The following is a 19,838-nucleotide window of genomic DNA, read 5'->3' as shown; positions in this document are numbered from 1 at the left end:
ACCTAATCTCTGTAACCCGTTTGTTATCTTTAGTAGGTAGAGAATGTGTGTAAAGGGCCTGCCCAGCATACTTTAGTCACTCACTAAATGTTAGTTTCTGTAGGACCTTAATCACCATTTTTCATCTACAAAAATCAGAAAGCTACTTGTTTATCTCTGTGTCTTACTTCTAATGAGTCTGAAAAATTATGCTTAACTAGTATTTTTAAATTAAGAAGTCAAGTTAAGCAAGTAATAAAACTTCATGACTTTAATTTTGCATCAGTGTTATGATACTTACGTTTCTCATTGTCTTTTTCTTTTTCCAAGTTGCATGATATCTCAGAATCGGAATTTTTGACTGAGGCTGAGATCCTTTGTGATGTTGTGTGCCTGGTATATGATGTCAGTAACCCTAAATCCTTTGAATACTGTGCCAGGATTTTTAAGGTTTGTTTCAATTTTGGCCTATAACTAAGTTTAACTTTGTAAGGAGTTTAATGGAATTGTAATGTGTTTTCTAACCAAGGAAATGCAAGAAAATTATCTGTGGAACTTTTTAAAGATAGATACATCCTATCTGTAAAGGTTCTGGCTTCATTCTGAGGTGGTACAGTCCCAGACATCTGTATTTTTAAAACTACTTTTTTCCACGAGTGATTCTGATGTGCGTCCCTGGTTAAGAACCTCTGCATTAGTGAAAGTTCTTAGAAATGCACATGGTTTGCATATTGCCAATTATACCAAGAAGATTAATAGAGCAAGGAGATAAACATGAGGCTTCAAAAGTTGTAAGTTACTTTGAGATTGTCAACAAGATTCAATAAGAGTAAAAAAACTACACGTACAAAGGAATTTCCTCTAGGATTGTTTTTAATAGCAAAAACCTGGAAATAATCCACATATCTAATAGTACGAAGGTAGTTTACCAAATTGAGATAAAATGATCCTGTGAAATTTATATAGTCATTAAAAATAATGGTTTTGAATTCTGAAAACATGGAAAATTCAGCATTTTTCAATAGTAATATCCAGCATGACTGCCAGTATGTAAATATCTGTGTGTGTGTGTGAATGTATGTGTGTGTGTGTATATATATATGCATGTGCTTAAGGACTAGAAACTGAAAGTGTTAATCACTTAGTCGTGCCTCTTTGCGACCCCATGGACTGTAGCCTGCCAGGCTCCTCTGTCCATGGAATTCTCCAGGCAAGAATACTGGAGTGGGTGCCCTTCTCCAGGGAATCTTCCCGGTCTAAGAATTGAACCCAGGTTTCCTGCATTGCAGGCAGATTCTTTACTGTCCTGGGCTACCAGGGAAGCCCTAAGGACTAGAGGTAATATAAAAAAATGAAAGTAGTGTGTTTTAGGATAGAAGAATTTAGGTGGATTTCTTTCTATTTCAGAGATTAGATCTTTAAAAAAATTTTTTTTTAATTATAGTGAATTTGAAGAATTGTTACAAGTTTGTATCATTATCTGCATTAGAAAAGTGGCCCTGGTCTTATTATATCACTGACCTAGACAACTGCTAGTCCTTGCCTCTTCATTTACTTTCTCCCTGAAACTGTTGATGATTTGCCTATCTAGAGAAAAATTTCAGTGCCCGTTGAATGAAATTTAGTAATTTTTGAGCTTGTCATCAGATTTTGATTTCACTTTTTATTCTATAGCAACACTTTATGGACAGCAGAATACCTTGCTTAATCGTAGCTGCAAAGTCAGACCTGCATGAAGTTAAACAAGAGTATAGTATTTCACCTACTGATTTCTGCAGGAAACACAAAATGCCTCCACCACAAGCCTTCACTTGCAATACTGCTGATGCACCCAGTAAAGATATCTTTGTTAAACTGACAACGATGGCCATGTACCCGTAAGTACTTGCTCTGCCGTCATTTTCACGTTGCATGGTTCGTGGTAGCATTGCATGTCGTTGTTAGCCATGAGGGTGGAATCTCTGTCACGTAGAAGTTGTTCAGCAACAGAGACTTTGTAATGAGAAGGGACAAGTTTGAGTACATGCAAGTTTAGTTTGAATACCGGAATAAAATTGTATAAATATAATTATATAAAGTATATATAATCTGACAATATTTGAATATTTTTGAGCAGGCTGTAACTATCTTAATAGGATAGTACAGTAAAACTCAGCCCCTCACCCAGCATTAAAAAAATTAGTCTTGCTGCCATAAAGTGGGATTGACATCATGCTAATAAAGCATTTTCATATGAACAAAAATTTCATTTTTATATTTTTTTTCTGCTGATCAATTGACTTCGAGTATGTGAAGGATTCTAAAATCATTTATGAATCTTTGTTTAAATTATGGGTATGTTTGAATTCAGGATAGAACATCTTTTTTTAGTGCTGTTAAAAGCAGTTGTAATTGGAATTCCCTCTATATAAATGTTTTACATGGAGTGTTATGAGCCACAAATTTTATGTACATTTATTATGTATCTGTACATGCATATGCACAAGCACGTAAGTGTGGTCATCTTTGTAGTTTACTAACTGCCTAAAATTGCATGGCTCTTAATGGCATTCTCCTCAAGCACTGTGTTCGTATAAATTCTGTTCTGTGACAAGGTAGTTTTTCAGGCAGTGCGTTTCTCAGAACTTCATAGTTTATTTTATTTATTATTATGTTATTCTCCAAGTTATTTTTTTCTTATGAAAACTGCAGTATATCAGAGTAATACTCAGAAACTGCTAGAAGCTGAGGTTTTTCAAAAAGGGTGTTAATTTGTACAGATTTTTCAAAGCAGAGTTAACTTTATTGCTATTCCATTAACTAATACTTAAAAAAAATGCAGCAAACCCTTGAAATTCTATTTGTATTGGAAGAGAAGTCATTCCTATTACTATTAGATAAGCAAAACCTTACTTCTGTTTTACCTTTGCTTTAAAACTCTCGTGTATGTTATCTACAGAGAGGATCATTACAAAGACAGAGTCTACCGAGACATGGGCAACACTGATAGAATAGAGAATTTGAGAAAAATCTGGGTCTTTCTAAAAACTGCTTTGTAAGTTACTTTTTCTTTATGGCTTCCTTTGTAAGTTACTTTTTCCTTATGGCTTCTGTGGGATTTTGTTGACATTTTCTTGTAGATGACCAGATCTCTTTCACCATAATTAGTAATTATCCAGAAACGCACTGCTTGGTCACTCTTACTGCCTAACTGTATACTATGGTGTCTTTTTTTTTTCACTGTGTAAATGCACTATCTTAATCTTGTAAATAATTGCAACTGTGTTTTTAGATCTGCATATTTAAAATTTTACTGCAATATTTGTGAGTGTGTGTGTGTGTGTGTGCACGTGTGTATATGATAAATGTACATACATGGACACTTGTTTATATGGTTAATCCGAAACTACTTCTCATGAAGCATCTCCCTGTTGCTAAGCATACTTTGCATCCCTCCTTTTTGATGGGCGGAGCCTGTGTATGTTGAAGAGTCAGATTCAATTATAAAATAACAGATGGATTCCAGTATGACAGCTGGCAGTGACTTAGTACCAGTGCTATGTTCATCATCACAAGTCAAATTTTAAAATGGAGTATCTCGAGCCTATAAGAGTCTTTTGAAAAATTAATTCTTGTTTTTCTTCATGTTGAGAATTAGGCATTATTGGGATGCTGCTAATCTCCACAACCATGCCACCGTGTGCTGTGATCTCATCAGATTTCACAAGCTAAGCCAAGTCAGTTTGGGCCAGTTCTTTGAGAAGGACTTCTCCTTTAGAGAAGCCTCTAAAAAATGTTCAGGTGTTACAGGAAAGGATGTAATTGATTCATCAGGTGGCGCTCTTCTGAGTGGGTTCTGCGCCAGTACCTCTTGAGGGGTGGTGTGATGGCCTTGTATGTCTGAGTGGCTCTGACCACTGAGCAGTCATTGGAGACCCCCTACTTTGGTCTTTAAAGTGGAGGTGAAATGGCTCCACGTGCCTGTACCAACTAGTGCAACTCACTCAACCAGAAAGGAGTCAGAAAGCCTCCCTAAATTTTGTATCTAAGATCAATTGGATCCATTGTTGATTTTTACACCCTTACCCAGAGTTTCATGTTATCATACTTAGCTGCTACGTTAGCAGATACTTAGCTGCTGGTAGCAGATGAAAATTAACCCCATATTTGGGTTCAAGTAGAAATATATGAAGCACTTTGATTTCCTTGGGGAACCATGGTGCTTGCTGGATTAAAGACGATGTTCGTATCTCCTCAGGTTGAATATACATACTCGTCTTTTGACTCCTGTGTATTTGTCCCTATTCTCCTTCCTGGTTTTCAGGCATGTGTGTATCCTGAGGGAGGAGGAGGGGGTGGTTATTTCAATGCTAGCCAACTCTGACCTTTCGGTGGATGCTGTGGCTTACTCAGTTTTTCTTTTATTGATTTAGATGAGGGTGCCATCTATTGCTGTGCATATTTATTCCACTAAAACCCTTGTACTAATAATTCTATCCCCCTTCCAAAAAAAAGCAAACATGTTAGCGGATTTTCCTCAGATTTCTATAGGGAGGGAGGAGGGAGCTATTGCTGTTGATGATATTTTTTGTAAATGTGGAATTCTGCACAACTTTAGCATGCCCCACGCTGTCCTTTTCCTTAGTGTTGCTTATGCCTAAGTCTTTTTTTTAAAGTTGGCACGCTCTGACTTGCGCCGTGTTTGTAAGAAAGAACTCAACGCCTGTCCTTCTGTGTGTTTCCGCAGCCATGCCCGGTTACGCTGTATGTGCACCTGCAACAGGTGCACCTTTTGCGTCTGTCAGAGCTTCCTCAACTCAGACTTGCTGCAATCTGTAAAGAGCAAAGTCTTCACTGCAGTGCTTAACAGGTTCCTACCTTTATTTACTGGGTACCAGGCGTTCTGTTAGAATACAAGAGGAAAAACGTGGATGACTATCTTACATAGGTACTCACTACCAAGACAACGAGCCAACGGACGCCCAACTAACTTCCACTAAAATTCTCACTGTGCTGACCATGTTTAGTTCTGGAATCATCCTCAATGTTTAAAGATTAATAGATACATTTAGGGGACTCTAAAGTAGGATTTTTGCCTTTTTAATTCAGAAAGTTAAAGTATTTTTTAAATTAGAGGATAAAAATGTGTAGGGAGATTGAAAATCTTGTGGCTGAGAGTTGCAGAAATAGATTAGGGCTTTAGTAAGGAAAAGAGACATTGATCCCAAATGTTATAATGTGTTCAGCTTGCATCCAAATAGTGCGACTTATAAAACCATACTAATGTGAACAGTGTCTTGGGTTTGAAAAACTTTTCTGTTGTTTAAATTATTTATAGTTTTTTTTCTTTTTTTTTTTGCTTTTTAAGTACCTTCGATATTCATTTGAAAAGAAGACAATAGCCAACTTTAAGCATTCAAAGGAATATTGAAAAGGAAAAAGATCTATAGTGCTAGTTTTTGAGGTCTTTATAACGGAACCCAAAACATGAAGTTTGCTTAGAATATAATATGCTTTTAAAAAAGAGCAACAACAACAAAATAGGTTGTATACATTCCCTCAAAGCAATAAACTTGGAAGTTATGTTCTTATTCCGGTGATGCTGCCTTTGTTCAAATTGATTTTACATTTTGTGAGCATTTAAGAGCCTAATTTAGAGAAGGCAATGGCACCCCACTCCAGTACTCTTGCCTGGAAAATCCCATGGATGGAGGAGCCTGGTAGGCTGCAGTCCATGGGGTCGCTAAGACTTGGACACGACTGAGCGACTTCACTTTCACTTTTCACTTTCATGCATTGGAGAAGGAAATGGCAACCCACTCCAGTGTTCTTGCCTGGAGAATCCCAGGGATGGGGGAGCCTGGTGGGCTGCCGTCTCTGGGGTCGCACAGAGTCGGACACGACTGAAGTGACTTAGCAGCAGCAAGAGCCTAATTAATGTACTATTAATTTGTATCTAATGTCAAATTTTTGTGTGTCCATGAATGAATTAGGTTTTTGAAATCATCTTAATGTCATTGGGAACAGGGCTTAATTAAGACAGATGATCAAGCTAAGTAGATTTTGGTTCATAAGATTCATAAGAAATGAATCTTATTTGGGTTACTGTTGGACTCCCACTGAGGGCCGGAACTGTACCAAATGTGTAGGCTGGTTTGTGTTCACCAGCAGTGTAGACATGGCTACTAAACAATGAGGCTGTATTTTATATGAATCAGAAATGGACTCTGCAGGCATCCTACAAGAGTTTTTGAGAACTATCAGCTCTGGAATAAGAATGCAGCTGTCTCAGGTGATTGCTTTGAAGGGATCACCACTCGCATTTGGTGGTGAAGTTCTGCTTCTTGTCTTTTGAATGGCACCGTATAAAGAGTAACACAGATTCTCTCATGATGGCTATCTGAGAAAATGCAAGGCTAGTTCAAACCAAACAACATTCAGGAGCTGTGGAGTCAAAAATGGTAGAGTTGGAGGAGATTCTGGGATTCATCTGGCCTAACCTCCCTGTAGACTGACTTTCTGAGAGCCTTCTTGAGAGTATTGTTTATCTGCTGATGGCTTTCCTCATTGGAGAAGGTTTTTGTTTTTGCTTTTTTTTTTTTTTTTGACTAAAATGATTGCCCTTTAACTTTCTCTCCTTTAGTTTTAGTTCTGCCCTTTAGAACAACATACGACTATTCTACTCCCTCTTCAACATAGCAATCCTTCAGACATTTGAAGACGGCCATCATGTCTCCCCTAATTTTCTCTTCTCCAGGTAGAACATCCCCATTTCTTTCAGCTGTTTCTTAACTTAGTCGGTTTAGTGACCTCATCATTTCTTGTTTCCCTCATCTGAAAGCCCCTTAGGTGTTCAGAGTACCTCTTAACAAGTGCCCCTGAGAATGGAGAATGGTGCTTCAAGTGTAATCTGACTTTCCGTAACGGTGGGCAGTCATATCCCACAGTTAGGACAGCACCTGTCTACTGCATGAACTCACTGTGTAGAAGCCCCAACCCACTGTGAATGTGTCTTAATCTTGGGGTTAATTGAAATCAGATTTTTTTTCATGTGAAGTGCTATTAAAACAGTTTCCCCTCCTCTCTAATTGTGTCTTTGACATTTTTAGTTGGCCCTCTGAATCTAAATGCAGATACATATATATCTCTATTAAATGTCATATTCTTTTCAGTCCATTTGTTCTAGCTCAGTCATTTCAGACATTGTTTCTGTCATTTGTCCCATTATATATCTTTCTCAGCATTGTGTTATTTGCAAATTTGGTAGCTATGTTTTTTATCTTTCAAGTTAGTGATAAAAAGTAATGTTGAATCCCCAGCGATTAGAGAGTGAGGGCTCTCAAGCAAGCAAACCCTTTCGTGCTGTACTAGAGAACTCTTTTCCCAGTGACACAGATTCAGAGTTTTGGGGGAAAGATTATTCTGCCAATTAAAAATATTTTATTATCCAGCCCATATTTTATCTTGTTATCTTACAGTAAATTTCATGGAGAGCTCTTTTGAAATCATTACAATTTCTACCACATTCCTCTGATCTACCAATGTGTTAATTTTATCTAAATAGAAAGTGACATCTATTTGGTGTCTTATTCTTGATGAACTTACCCTGGCTCCTAATAATTGCTGGTCATAAACCATCTGTTTCCTTCTAGAGGCTCTCGATTGTACATAATTGCAGATTAATTTGTTGTCTGCATCTTCAGTGACAGTTTTAGTTTTAGGTTGGTTTAGTCAGCTTCCCAGTGAAAGAGGTTGGGTGTGCATTAATGGATGAGGTTGCTTATCATAAATTGCTCTGTATAGTGATCCTTGAAGAAGAATCAGTACATTTTGTCATGCCTACTTATAAACTAGAAATAATTTAAAGGTAATGTCAGCATACATCACTGACATCTGGTAATCAAGAAGCGAAAGATTGAAAAAGATGAGTAAGGGAACCCATGCACTTTTCAAAGAACTCCTTCCTCTTCCCTGGTAGGTATTTCACTAATTTTCTAGAAGTCCAGTGGAAATTTATGAGTTACGTATTGAAGTTTCTTCTAATTCACAAAAGGATTGTTAGATGAGGTAAGCGAGGGTGGAAGCCAAAAATAGAAATGCCTACAGGGCCTGGATGGATAATGTTAATGAAAGAAGGTGGCCAAGGAGAAGTAAGAGAGGTGGGGACAATGACAGGTCCTGTCTGAAAGAGGCAGCCGTGTCTCAGCTCCAGCTATTGGTCGTTGTCCAAGTGTGGTGTTGCCAGGACTTCTGATTCTCTGACATCAGATGTCAGGATTTTTATATGAAAATTCCTGCTGTTTAAATGAAAGCAACAAAATTTTAAAAATTTAAAGTATTAATCAGAACAAAGAAGACATATTTGCAGGCCACCAGTTTGTAACTTCAGTCTTAAGACATAGCCTAGAGTTGGGAAAATGCAGGCCAAAAAAAAAAAAAAATAAGTACACCTAAGGAATGAAAATGTCTTTTACAAACACCCCCCACATACAGTTTTACTCCTTTCTCTTTAAAAACTTGAAAAAGTAATCTCATTGGTGGAGTGAGAATGGAACCACTTTCTGTGGAACCACTTTTTTCACCATTGGTTTGCTGTGCCAGATATATCTTAATATTACATAAATGGAAAAAGAGATTTAGTAATTGAGTAAAAGTCATACAAGAATTTTTTACTCTTCATTCAATAGGGAGGATTTCTTACTCAATAAGTCTTAGGGTCTTTGGTTTTAGAAATCTTTTGTGCCTAGCATTTGATTTAGACGTGTAAATAAACAATTAAAATTTTTTCCTTTAAGCCAAAAATTTTGTTAAATGTCTGCAAAGAAATTAATAGACAAATATTGGTATATGCATGCTGTTCTCAAGTTAGTACATTGTTTTAATGTGCTCATAAAAATGTTGGTCACCAAAATAGAAATTACTTCCAGATAATACATGTTTGGGCCCACATTCTCCCCTTATGTCATTCTCCCACCACTTTGATTTATTCATTTAAGTACTTAAGTACCTGTATTAGCTAGGATCCTGCTGTGAGTGGGGCAAAATATCATACAAATATGAAGATCTAGGCATGTATTTAAATACCTTTTTAAATATTATGTTAAAATTTTTTAAACTTTGATTATATTTTCAGTGACCTTAGTGCCTTATGCTAACAAAACCTGATCTGAGAGGATCTATGTCAAATTAATTAATTTACACTTAAGCAGTTTCAACTGTTCCAACATTTCTGAAATTGTCCGTGTTTCCCGTCTTTGACCAGAAAAAATTGTCTGTTTTTGTTTTTGTTTTTAGCTAGTTGACTATCACGACATATTTCAAGTAGAAAGTAGTAATACAAATTTTTTTTCTTTCAACTTTAATTGAATGAATATTGGATTCAACATGTATGAGAAGTGTTTAACTACATATCTGACGTGTGACTTTGTTCTTAGGTAATTATGGTCTCAGCCTTTAGATCTGGATAGGTTTATGTTTTTCTTGAGAACAATTTATGAATAGCTGGAATTATTTGAATTTAAATACATTTGGAGGGTGATTCGTATGTGGCCAAATGATTTCAGTCTTTGGCAATACTTTCATTTCAAACCATGCTAATCACATTATTGGAGAAAAATACCTTGTGATTATATTTTAGTTGTAAATACCTCTTAAATCTAAAGGTATTAAAATGAACTATGTAGAAGTGGACTGGCTTATTGGTTTGAACTCCCCAGAGTTTTAGTCTATTAAGCATTTATTGTTCTAATTTCAGCACACTTTTGCTTTGCATGAGGATGTTGCTCTATTCTAGTGCACCAGTGTACTCTAGTGTGCCGTGTACTCTAGTGTGCAATGTACTCTAGTGTACCACTCTAGTGCACCAGTGTACTCTAGTGCACCAGTGTACTCTAGTGTGCCGTGTACTCTAGTGCACCAGTGTACTCTAGTGTGCCGTGTACTCTAGTGTGCAGTGTACTCTAGTGTACCACTCTAGTGCACCAGTGTACTCTAGTGTGCCGTGTACTCTAGTGCACCAGTGTACTCTAGTGTGCCGTGTACTCTAGTGTACCACTCTAGTGCACCAGTGTACTCTAGTGTGCCGTGTACTCTAGTGTGCTGTGTACTCTAGTGTGCAGTGTACTCTAGTGTACCACTCTAGTGCACCAGTGTACTCTAGTGTGCCGTGTACTCTAGTGTGCTGTGTACTCTAGTGTGCAGTGTACTCTAGTGTACCACTCTAGTGCACCAGTGTACTCTAGTGTGCCGTGTACTCTAGTGTGCAGTGTACTCTAGTGTACTGTGTACTCTAGTGCACCAGTGTACTCTAGTGTGCCGTGTACTCTAGTGTACCACTCTAGTGCACCAGTGTACTCTAGTGTGCCGTGTACTCTAGTGCACCAGTGTACTCTAGTGTGCCGTGTACTCTAGTGCACCAGTGTACTCTAGTGTGCCGTGTACTCTAGTGTACCAGTGTACTCTAGTGTGCAGTGTACTCTAGTGTGCCGTGTACCAGTGTACTCTAGTGTGCAGTGTACTCTAGTGTACCACTCTAGTGTACCAGTGTACTCTAGTGTGCAGTGTACTCTAGCACCAGTGTACTCTAGTGTGCAGTGTACTCTAGTGTACCAGTGTACTCTAGTGTGCCGTGTACTCTAGTGCACCAGTGTACTCTAGTGTGCCGTGTACTCTAGTGTGCCGTGTACTCTAGTGTACCAGTGTACTCTAGTGTGCAGTGTACTCTAGTGTGCTGTGTACCAGTGTACTCTAGCGCACCAGTGTACTCTGGTGTGCAGTGTACTCTAGTGTACCAGTGTACTCTAGTGTGCCATGTACTCTAGTGCACCAGTGTACTCTAGTGTGCCGTGTACTCTAGTGTACCAGTGTACTCTAGTGTGCCGTGTACTCTACTGTGCAGTGTACGCTAGTGCACTACTCTAGTGTACCAGTGTACTCGAGTGCACCAGTATACTCTAGTGTGCAGTGTACTCTAGTGTACTGCTCTAGTGCACCAGTGTACTCTAGTGTGCAGTGTACTCAAGTGCACTACTCTAGTATGCAGTGTACTCTAGTGTACTACTCTAGTGCACTAGTGTACTCTGCTGTGCAGTGTACTCTAGTGTACCAGTTTGCTCTAGTGTGCCGTGTACTCTAGTGCACCAGTGTACTCTGGTGTGCAGTGTACTCTAGTGCACTACTCTAGTGTGCAGTGTACTCTAGTGTACTACTCTAGTGTGCAGTGTACTCTAGTATAGCACTCTAGTGTACCAGTGTACTCTAGTGTGCAGTGTACTCTAGTGCACCAGTGTACTCTAGTGTGCCATGTACTCTAGTGCACTACTCTAGTGTGCAGTGTACTTTAATGCACCAGTGTACTCTAGTGTGCAGTGCCCTCTAGTGTACTACTCTAGTGCACCAGTGTACTCTAGTGTACTCTAGTGTGCCGTGTATTCTAGTGCCCTACTCTAGTGTGCAGTGTACTCTAGTATACCAGTGTACTGTAGTGCACCAGTGTACTCTAGTGTGCAGTGTACTCTAGCCAGCACTGTAGTTTGTCCCTTCCTTTAGATGTTCACTTTGATTTGTCTGTCTGTGCCACCTAGTCATTTTTTAACTCCTCTTGATCCTTTTCCCATCTGCGTTTCAGTGTCTAGTCCTCCCATTTTTCCTAACCTGTAGTTGAATCATATTGTTTTACAATTTATCATTTTGGTCTAGTTTTCTTTGATACATATTTTGGTTCTCTTATTTCTTTGTACAGATTATTTGTTCCTATTACTTCCTAAGTTTGGTAACAGTATTTTACTTTAGTAACAAAGTGTGTAGCTCCACACTGAATATGATGGATGGTCATACCCATGTATTTTTTTACTCTGCTTTTTAATCTATTTTTAAAAATTGGATACATGAGACATTTATTTTAATCCATTCATTAATGACTTACTTCATTTGCCCTTATTACTTTACTAATCACCTAAGTTCTTCCACATCGCTTAAAGTCATGTTACTTAATATAGGAACTCTATTTTTGAAGAAAGGTGTTTTACAGTTGTCACACCAAAACGAGCTGCCTTTCACAGGATTGCCTTATAAAGAGGATGATTTCCTAGAAATCTTAATGTTACAGAGATTCCATTGGAAACATAAGAGTCCATAAGATACTATGTTACAGTAAAATACTGCATTTTAAGGAACTGCATCCTGTATTTTAATTTCGTATGAAGCTTTTATATTTATATGAAAGGTCCTTACAAGGCTTTTCTTTGAATTTGAATGCATATACATGATCATGCATTTAAAATTGCACCAGAGTTGTGTTATAGATTCTTGCCAAGTAAGCTGCTGCTGCATATAATTTTAAATTTTTTTGCCATTTGATTAGTATTTTAAAGGACACGACAGACTGGAGTTTGCTTATTCTGACCTTTATCAGTAGTTAACATATAAACATTATTTATTTCCCATGAATTTACAGTCATCTGTGAATTTTTCTTCCTCTAATGCTTGGTGAAGCATTTGACATTGCACACCTGTGTCCTTTTCCTAAGTTTGTTGCTGTTTAAGCATGCTCAGTTAACAGCTTTCTTATGATTTGCAGTTCATCTTCGTTGAACACTATATTTTGATTTCTTAACCTATTTTGAGAAATATTAAAATATTTCATACCTACTAGGTATGAATTGTTCAATTAGGAGAATTGTCATTATTTAAACTATAATCAACAGTAATTGCATTATTATTAGAGATAAATATAAAAAACTACTTCACCAGGAAGAAACATAAAGCAGGGAGAGGAAGAAAAGCAGGGAGATCCAGAGACTTTTTTTTTAAAGTTTAAAAACAATAGATTTAATTATAGTTTCGATGACCTCAGTATAATTCTCAATTTGAGATATGTAATTACAAATAGGAAAAAGCTATGAATGACATCTGTGAACCCTAGTTAACTTTAGGTTACGTGCAGTACAGTTGCATAGACTGTTTCAGAGTATTAACTTAAAAGTGCATACCTGAGATACATGTATGGAAAGAATTATAAAACTAGGAGACTATTCATTTTTAGTGCCTTTGCACACCTTGGAGTTGTGTTTGGGAAGGGTGAAGTGGTGAGATTGAAGAATAAAAAATAGGAAATTCAAATTTATTTCTGAGAAGTTGTATGGGAGGACTGATAAAAGTCACTGGGCGGAAGCTACTCTTCCCACAGTCTCTTAACTTCACTGCTTTTGAAGAGAGTATGTACTATTGAGCTTTTCTTTCCTCTGCTTAATAGCCTGCAATCTAAGGCTAGATTAGTTGATAGCTGGACCTTTCTGAATTCTCCTCCTGCCTCAAATTCTAATTTTTGCAGACATTTAGGTCTCTGCAGTACAGGCATACCTTATTTTATTGTGCTTTGCTTTATTGTGCTTCGAAGATATTGTGGTTTTTACAAATTGAAGGTTTGTGGTAACTGCATTTTCAGGTGATCGTTAGCATTTTTAGCGATATTTATAGTATTTTTAAATTAAGTATGTGTATGGTTGTTTTTTTAGTAATAATGCTATTGCACACTTAATAGACCACAGTATAGCATAGACATAATTTTCCTATGCACTGGGAAACCAAACAGTTCATCTGACTGACTTTATTGCAATATTCACTTGATTACAGTGTTCTGGAACTGAACTCATAATACCTCTGAGGTATGCCTGTATAGTTTTTATACCTCATATATAAAGTCTTGTAACACATTATAGAGAACAAAATTAAAAATACCTATTTGGGACTAGCTGGAATAGGTTTAGTTCCGTTGAGCCCTTTATAAAGGATTTGATTATTTTATGATTCTGAACATTGGAATTGGTAACATTCCCTTTATTATTGGTTAGATACACAGAACCCCATAAAGATTTTAGTTAATGTTCTTATATTTACTGTAAATTGCAGAGTTAATTAGAGCGTGTTGTATGCCTTCTTTGAGGCATTCAGTGTAAAGGTACATAGGAATTTTGATCCGTTGTTACGCACCTTCTGTGACCTTCACACAGTTTTTAATTTACGTCTTTATTGCCTGAATTTTGGAAACATTTCCTTCTTTCTGCCTTATTAAGTAGCAGCCTTAATAATACCCAGGTCCAAACTTGTTGGTTTGCTCCCGCACTTGGGTCAAAGAGCGCTTGTTACCTGATTGACGTATGGGCCCAGAGCACTTTTAAGCTAGAAAGCCAGCATTCAGGACACAGGGATTCTCTGCCTAAGAACCCAAAAGCTCTAGCAAGCTTTATATGATTAATTAAGGTTATATTTTACCACTTAGTCATTATTTCTTATGTTGTAAAAAGAGATACTGCTGAACCTAAAATATTTTATTCCACATACAATAGGGAAATGTGTGATTCTGGTATATCAATAGATGGAAAAAAAGAACCTTTTTACACACACACATACACGCACATACACACATTTTTGACCCTGTAATTTTCATTTTGGGAAAGTCTGTGTTAAGGAAACTGTTTTAAATGTAGTGGAAAATGTTATGTAAAATAGTGTTTATCACTTTAGTTACAGGTATCTGTAAATGGAAATAGCCACCAATAAAAATGTAATGCTGCTATTTAAAAGGATGTTTCTATAATTCATGGAAAAGACCTTATGTAATACATTTAAAGGATATAAAATATATAAATTATATGCATTGTGTTTGCAGCTATGTAAGAAATACATTTGAAAAAAGTCTAAAAGGAAATACCACAAATTTTAATTAGTTGCCTTAGATGACTCTGACTGATTTTTTCCTTCCTACTTTCATTTTCTCATATAATGTGCTTATATTACTCTTTTTTTTATATTACTTTTTTAATAGCCAAAAAAACTTAAGAAAAAACATACAATAAGACATTATAATTTATTCTAAGATATTTTATATGAGTCATTTGGAAAGAATTGTGGAAGAATTGCTTTTTGCTTGAGTTTAGACATGAATTAGGAATCAGCTTTTTGAAACTATTGCTGTTTCTGCTTGAGACCTGAAATGACAAGCATGGCTCTGTTCTTCACACTTATGGGGTACAGTTAAGATCACACTCTTGTCTATTCAGGTGTTGTTAGGCAGGCAATGCAAATGTGCCATCCATTATAAATGTGTTTTCCTTATAAATAGAGCCTGGTTAATGTAGCTTTTAAATGCATATCGTAAAAGCGTAAAATAATTCTCTAAGTAGCTTTCTGTCTAAAAAGTAGTTTTCCATGTCTAAAAGTATCTTAAACAACTACTGTAACATCAATGGAGTCATTGAAATATACTTTATGAGTTAATGGTTGCCTTGAGATTTAAACTAGCTGTATATTGAACATGTATCTATATTGTTTGCCATCTATAAATATGAAGCGCTGTTTTGCCTATTGAAGGCTGTACTATAGCTTAGGGAAAAGTAATAATTACTCTTTGGAAATGCAAAAGCAATAAAGTCAGGCAGAATATATTATTTCATGAATGGTACTACTTCTCAAAATACAACAAAAGGAGAGGCTTCCCCAGTGGCTGGTTCGGTGGTTAAGACTCCCTTGCTTCCTCTGCAGGGGTTGTGGGTTCGATCCCTGGTTGGGGAACTAAGATCCCACATGCCATGCAGTGTAGGAAAAAAAAAAAGCCACACAACTACAGCAACAGCAAGAAGAGCTAAGCTGTGTTAACAGATTCCATACTTGAAGAATATTTATAAGAAATTATTTTCACTGATTTTAATGTCACTATAGCTAGCATTAATCCTAACCCTGTTTTACACTAACTTTATAATTAAGTGTAAAAAAAAAAAAAAGTGTAAAAATATTTTGTTAGTGAAGACCCGTGAAAATCACAGAGAGACCAAAGCCAAAGCAGAACTCTGAGGCACTCTGAGCATGTGTTCTCACTTTCAGTCTTCTACGTCTCTGCTGACTTGGAGCTGTAAACTTTGAAACTCTCGTCATAGGACTATGACAGTCAGAGTTTGGGATGTTTTACTCTTTTTTTTTTTTTTTTTTTTACAGATATATGTTTGTAGTTTTTAGTAATCGGAAATTAGAAGCATCTCTCAACTTCATGACTAATAGTTGTTAGCCTTATTTTGAGTCAGTACTTCTAGTCACCGAATATTGTCAAGTACTGTTTGTAGTATTAGTTTCCAGGGCTTCTCTTAGTCTTTCAGATATACCAAGACCAGCCTCTGGGGGATACATAGAGAAGGTATATAACAGCCTAAGGTTTCCCTGCATGGTATGTGAGTGTTTTAAAAGAGTATATATATATAGATTTTTTTTTTTTTAAGTTTGGCAGTATTCTAGAGGATAAATTCATTTTAAATATAGAAATCATGAGATGCATCATATAATAGGATGGCAACTCAGTTTATGTGTGGGATGTTTAATTAAGAGATATTACTTTCAGTCCCCTTCTTTTGTGAGCTGTGCTGTGAACTGCAAACTGTATGCATGTGTATAAAAGGTTAAGAGCCCGGGTAGCTGAGTGGGGTGCCATGCTGTTAGCAGACGACGAAGGCAGTATTACTCACCAGGTGCACGCCGTCAGCTCTGTAGAAGATTCCATCTTCATGGAGTCATCTCACGGTCCACTTTTTCTTGAAGCCAGGTAACATTTCCCACAACCAGTGGGGTTGGCTATGTTGGAGTTTTTCCTATTGGAAAAACTAGAAAAAAACTAAAAAACCTAAGTATTTTCTTCCCTAACTCTTTTTTTTTTTTTCTTTTTAATGAAATACTGCCTGTTGGAAGAACTAACTTGCAAGGTGGCATGAATCTGTGTTATCACTTTGCTTTGTAAAATGATAATTATGTAAGGAGTGACTTTTTAAAAATAGAAACTGGGGAGGATAAGGAGTTGAGTGCTGTGTGTTGTTTCTCTGTGGAGATAAGGCATGGAGCACTCTGCTTGTATTACAGCCTTGCTTGTTAGGGATGTACAGATTGCATTGTGTGATAACTAATCTGGTTGTTCACTCTTGACTCTTACTGAGGCAAAGTAGTTTTGTACAGTTTATATATTCTTGGCTCTTAACTCTTTTGCTTGTGTCAGTGTCTTGGTCTTTTAATGATGTCTGACTCTTGCTTCAAATCTGTTTATTAGTTCAGTTGTAAAATAACCTAGGCAGTTTCTCTAAACTCTTAATCCTGTAAGTTTTCTATATCACCTCAATTATGTTCACTTAACTAAACCTTCAGTGACACTTGAATAAAATGTTCCAACTTTTTCTTTAAAGCTTAATCTTCTTTGTGGTAAGCTGTCATACTTGAGACCCTTGAGGGTGCTTAGCAGTGTTATTAACTGAGCATGCTCACAAACTCAGTTTGTGGTACAGGCTGTCCCTGTTCTTGTCATGCATAATACGGCTTCTTTTGTGTCATTTACCTTTCAGTCCATCATGTTCATTATGTCCTTTGGTTGGTTCCATTGTCACTGCCTGTATGACTAATACCAGAGTTTGGTTTGTTTGTTTGTTCTTCTTTCTTTAATCAGCAGTAACCAAATTAATGCAAACTGGTAAATCTTCCCCCTTCCCTTTTGGGATTTTTTTTTTTGGTAAATTTTTATGGGACTCAGTGTTTCTAAAGTTGATTTTAAGCATTGCTGTTAGAAAAGTATGGTCACTTGTCACTTAACTGCTTACAAGATAGCTTTTGGTTCCTGGGGACAGGAGATTCCATGAAATTGACTCTCAAAATTGTGTGGTTTCAGTCTTAACCTCTCATTTTGAAGGACCATGCTGGTATTAAAAAGTGGCAGGTTGATTTGTCTAAGTTCTCCATTTCTCTTGTGAAGAAAATTTGTAACATTTTAGATGTTGTTTACTCCCAAATGTCTACAGTATGTCTTAAGACAGTGACTATCTAAGCAGTGTACATACGGCCTTATTGACAAATGCTTTTGGTGACCATTACTGTATGCAATTAGTCTGACAAGTGTGCTAATACTTCCCTAAAAATAGACTGTCCACATAACTGTTTTTTTCATACTAATCATGTTTTAAACATTAATTATATTTTTTGACTACAGGCACGTGACACAAGCTGACCTCAAGAGCTCCACGTTTTGGCTTCGAGCAAGTTTTGGTGCTACTGTTTTTGCAGTTTTGGGCTTTGCCATGTACAAAGCATTACTGAAACAGCGATGATTAAAAAAAAAAATACTGGCCCTACCAAAAACAAATACTTTTATGTACATTCTGAATGCTTTAAATTCCGCTAGAAATATTGAGATATTTATACATTGCAGAGTTACTTTATTAATATTTGTAATTCATGCATAAGAGTATTTTAATGATAGTTATAACTGCAGTATTGGCTAGCATATGAAAGAAACAGCTTAACAGCCAAACTAAAATGGCTAACTTTCAGAGGCCAAAAGGGAATATTTTGTAAATAATGTACATATTCAGGCAAGATACGGTCTCCCAGACTGAGTTCTAGAAACGGTGTTTCTGGACGTTTCGACATGGTATTGTTAGTGCTCAGCTGGCTCACTCTCCTAGATTTAAGTCAGCTCTGAGATTGTATTTTACTCATCGATCACTTATTTATTTCACATTTATTCAGAATGATCTTTGGGTACTTTGAGTACACAAGGCACAATTTGCCATTTTCTCTCTGTTTTTAAAAAACATGACTTTCTTTCGGTCCCGTCCTTTATGGTAGGCCAGCCTTGAGGTCATCGTGCAGTCTAAAAATTGTGTAGTTGAACGTGAGGCTCTCCTCCAAGGAAGGAGGACGCTAAAGGCCCTTAGCAGAGGTGTCACTCGTGTGATTATGTTGCTTCCTTTGTCAGTACGTTGAATTTTATAGCCCTTTCAATCAAAAGAGAAAACAGATTTGTATATTATCAATGTTTTTAGTTTAAATAAACAGTCACCATTACTACTACTGAATTTCCTCCCAAAGTGTAAATTGTTCTATAATGGCTGTGTCTATTATAGTATATTACAGTAGCTGCATGTGTCATGAATTGTTCTATATCTGGCTAGGATAACCTAGAAGCAGCACTTTTTTAAATGGTAAAATAAATCTGATGAATATAAACTCTCATGATAAACCTATTTTTTCCATCATTGACCTTTTCAAGTATTTAAATAAATAACTGCTGTGTACTGTGCTCTTGAGTTTTTTGTCTCATGAAAGTAAGTATTTCTGGGAATTTCCCCGGTGGTCCAGTGGTTTGGACTCAGCCCTTTCACTGCTGTGGCCTGGGGTTCAATTCCTGGTCAGGGAAGTAAGATCCCGCAAGCCACACAATGTGGCCAAAAAAGAGGGGGAAAAAAGTAATTATTTCTGTACAGATGAAATGAAATTCCTCTGGTTTCTGTCTTTCTTATCTTGCAAATTATTTTTTATACAGAAAGATAATATTTATTGGGAAAGAAGACTTATTAGGAGGAAATCTATTTTAAAGTTGTGGGGAAATCTATTCTTAGGAAAGGGCAGTTGTTTTTCCCTACACATACCTTACTGATGTAGTTTTACTACTATGATTTACATGTTTATTTTCTCCTTTAACATGGATTTTTTTTTCTCCTTTGCCATTCTGAGGAGTGTTTTGTCTGAAGATCACGTTCCTTGAGCATCTAGTAACAATATAATTTACTAGCTATAAGCTTGTAAAATAGTATGTGCCATGCTCACCTACACACTTCCCCATCTCCCTCCCTCACATTTTCATTCTGAATCTGAGGAAAAGGAGAATTGAGCGAAGAAAAGTCTACTGACGCCTCATTTTCATTATTTCTTGAGAATTCCTCATTTACCAAATAAATTTCAGTTACACAGCTTCCAATTCAGTTAATTCTTTCCTCCCAAGTTCTTCCTTGTTCCAACTGAAATGTTATTTTACGTGAATATGCTTTGTAGATTGTGTTTGTGAGAAACAGAGGAGA

At 36.7% G+C, this 19,838-nt stretch overlaps 1 protein-coding gene across 9 annotated transcripts in view; it reads left to right on the top strand.

Annotated features, from left to right (window-relative positions):
* The window catches only part of RHOT1 (ras homolog family member T1), a 67,882-nt gene extending 48,822 nt beyond the window's left edge, over nucleotides 1–19,060 (top strand). Inside the window, exons 17-22 of one of the 9 annotated variants that reach the window (XM_027519853.1) lie at nucleotides 310–429; nucleotides 1,654–1,856; nucleotides 2,918–3,013; nucleotides 4,706–4,828; nucleotides 16,403–16,546; nucleotides 17,969–19,060. In XM_027519853.1, the coding sequence (XP_027375654.1) occupies nucleotides 310–429; nucleotides 1,654–1,856; nucleotides 2,918–3,013; nucleotides 4,706–4,828; nucleotides 16,403–16,546; nucleotides 17,969–18,086 (804 nt within the window). In that variant the 3' untranslated portion in view covers nucleotides 18,087–19,060. Of the gene's footprint in view, nucleotides 1–309; nucleotides 430–1,653; nucleotides 1,857–2,917; nucleotides 3,014–4,705; nucleotides 4,829–5,326; nucleotides 5,550–6,601; nucleotides 8,746–16,402; nucleotides 16,547–17,968 lie in introns of those variants that run through there. The other 8 variants (XM_027519854.1, XM_027519855.1, XM_027519858.1 and 5 more) reach the window with 8 other exon arrangements.
* Nucleotides 19,061–19,838: the final 778 nt, after the last annotated feature.

Source organism: Bos indicus x Bos taurus, chromosome 19, assembly GCF_003369695.1.
Source record: "Bos indicus x Bos taurus breed Angus x Brahman F1 hybrid chromosome 19, Bos_hybrid_MaternalHap_v2.0, whole genome shotgun sequence".
Classification (NCBI taxonomy): domain Eukaryota; kingdom Metazoa; phylum Chordata; class Mammalia; order Artiodactyla; family Bovidae; genus Bos; species Bos indicus x Bos taurus.
The sequence above is the reverse complement of the archived record's forward strand: the minus strand, read 5'-3'. Positions and strand labels throughout refer to the sequence as shown.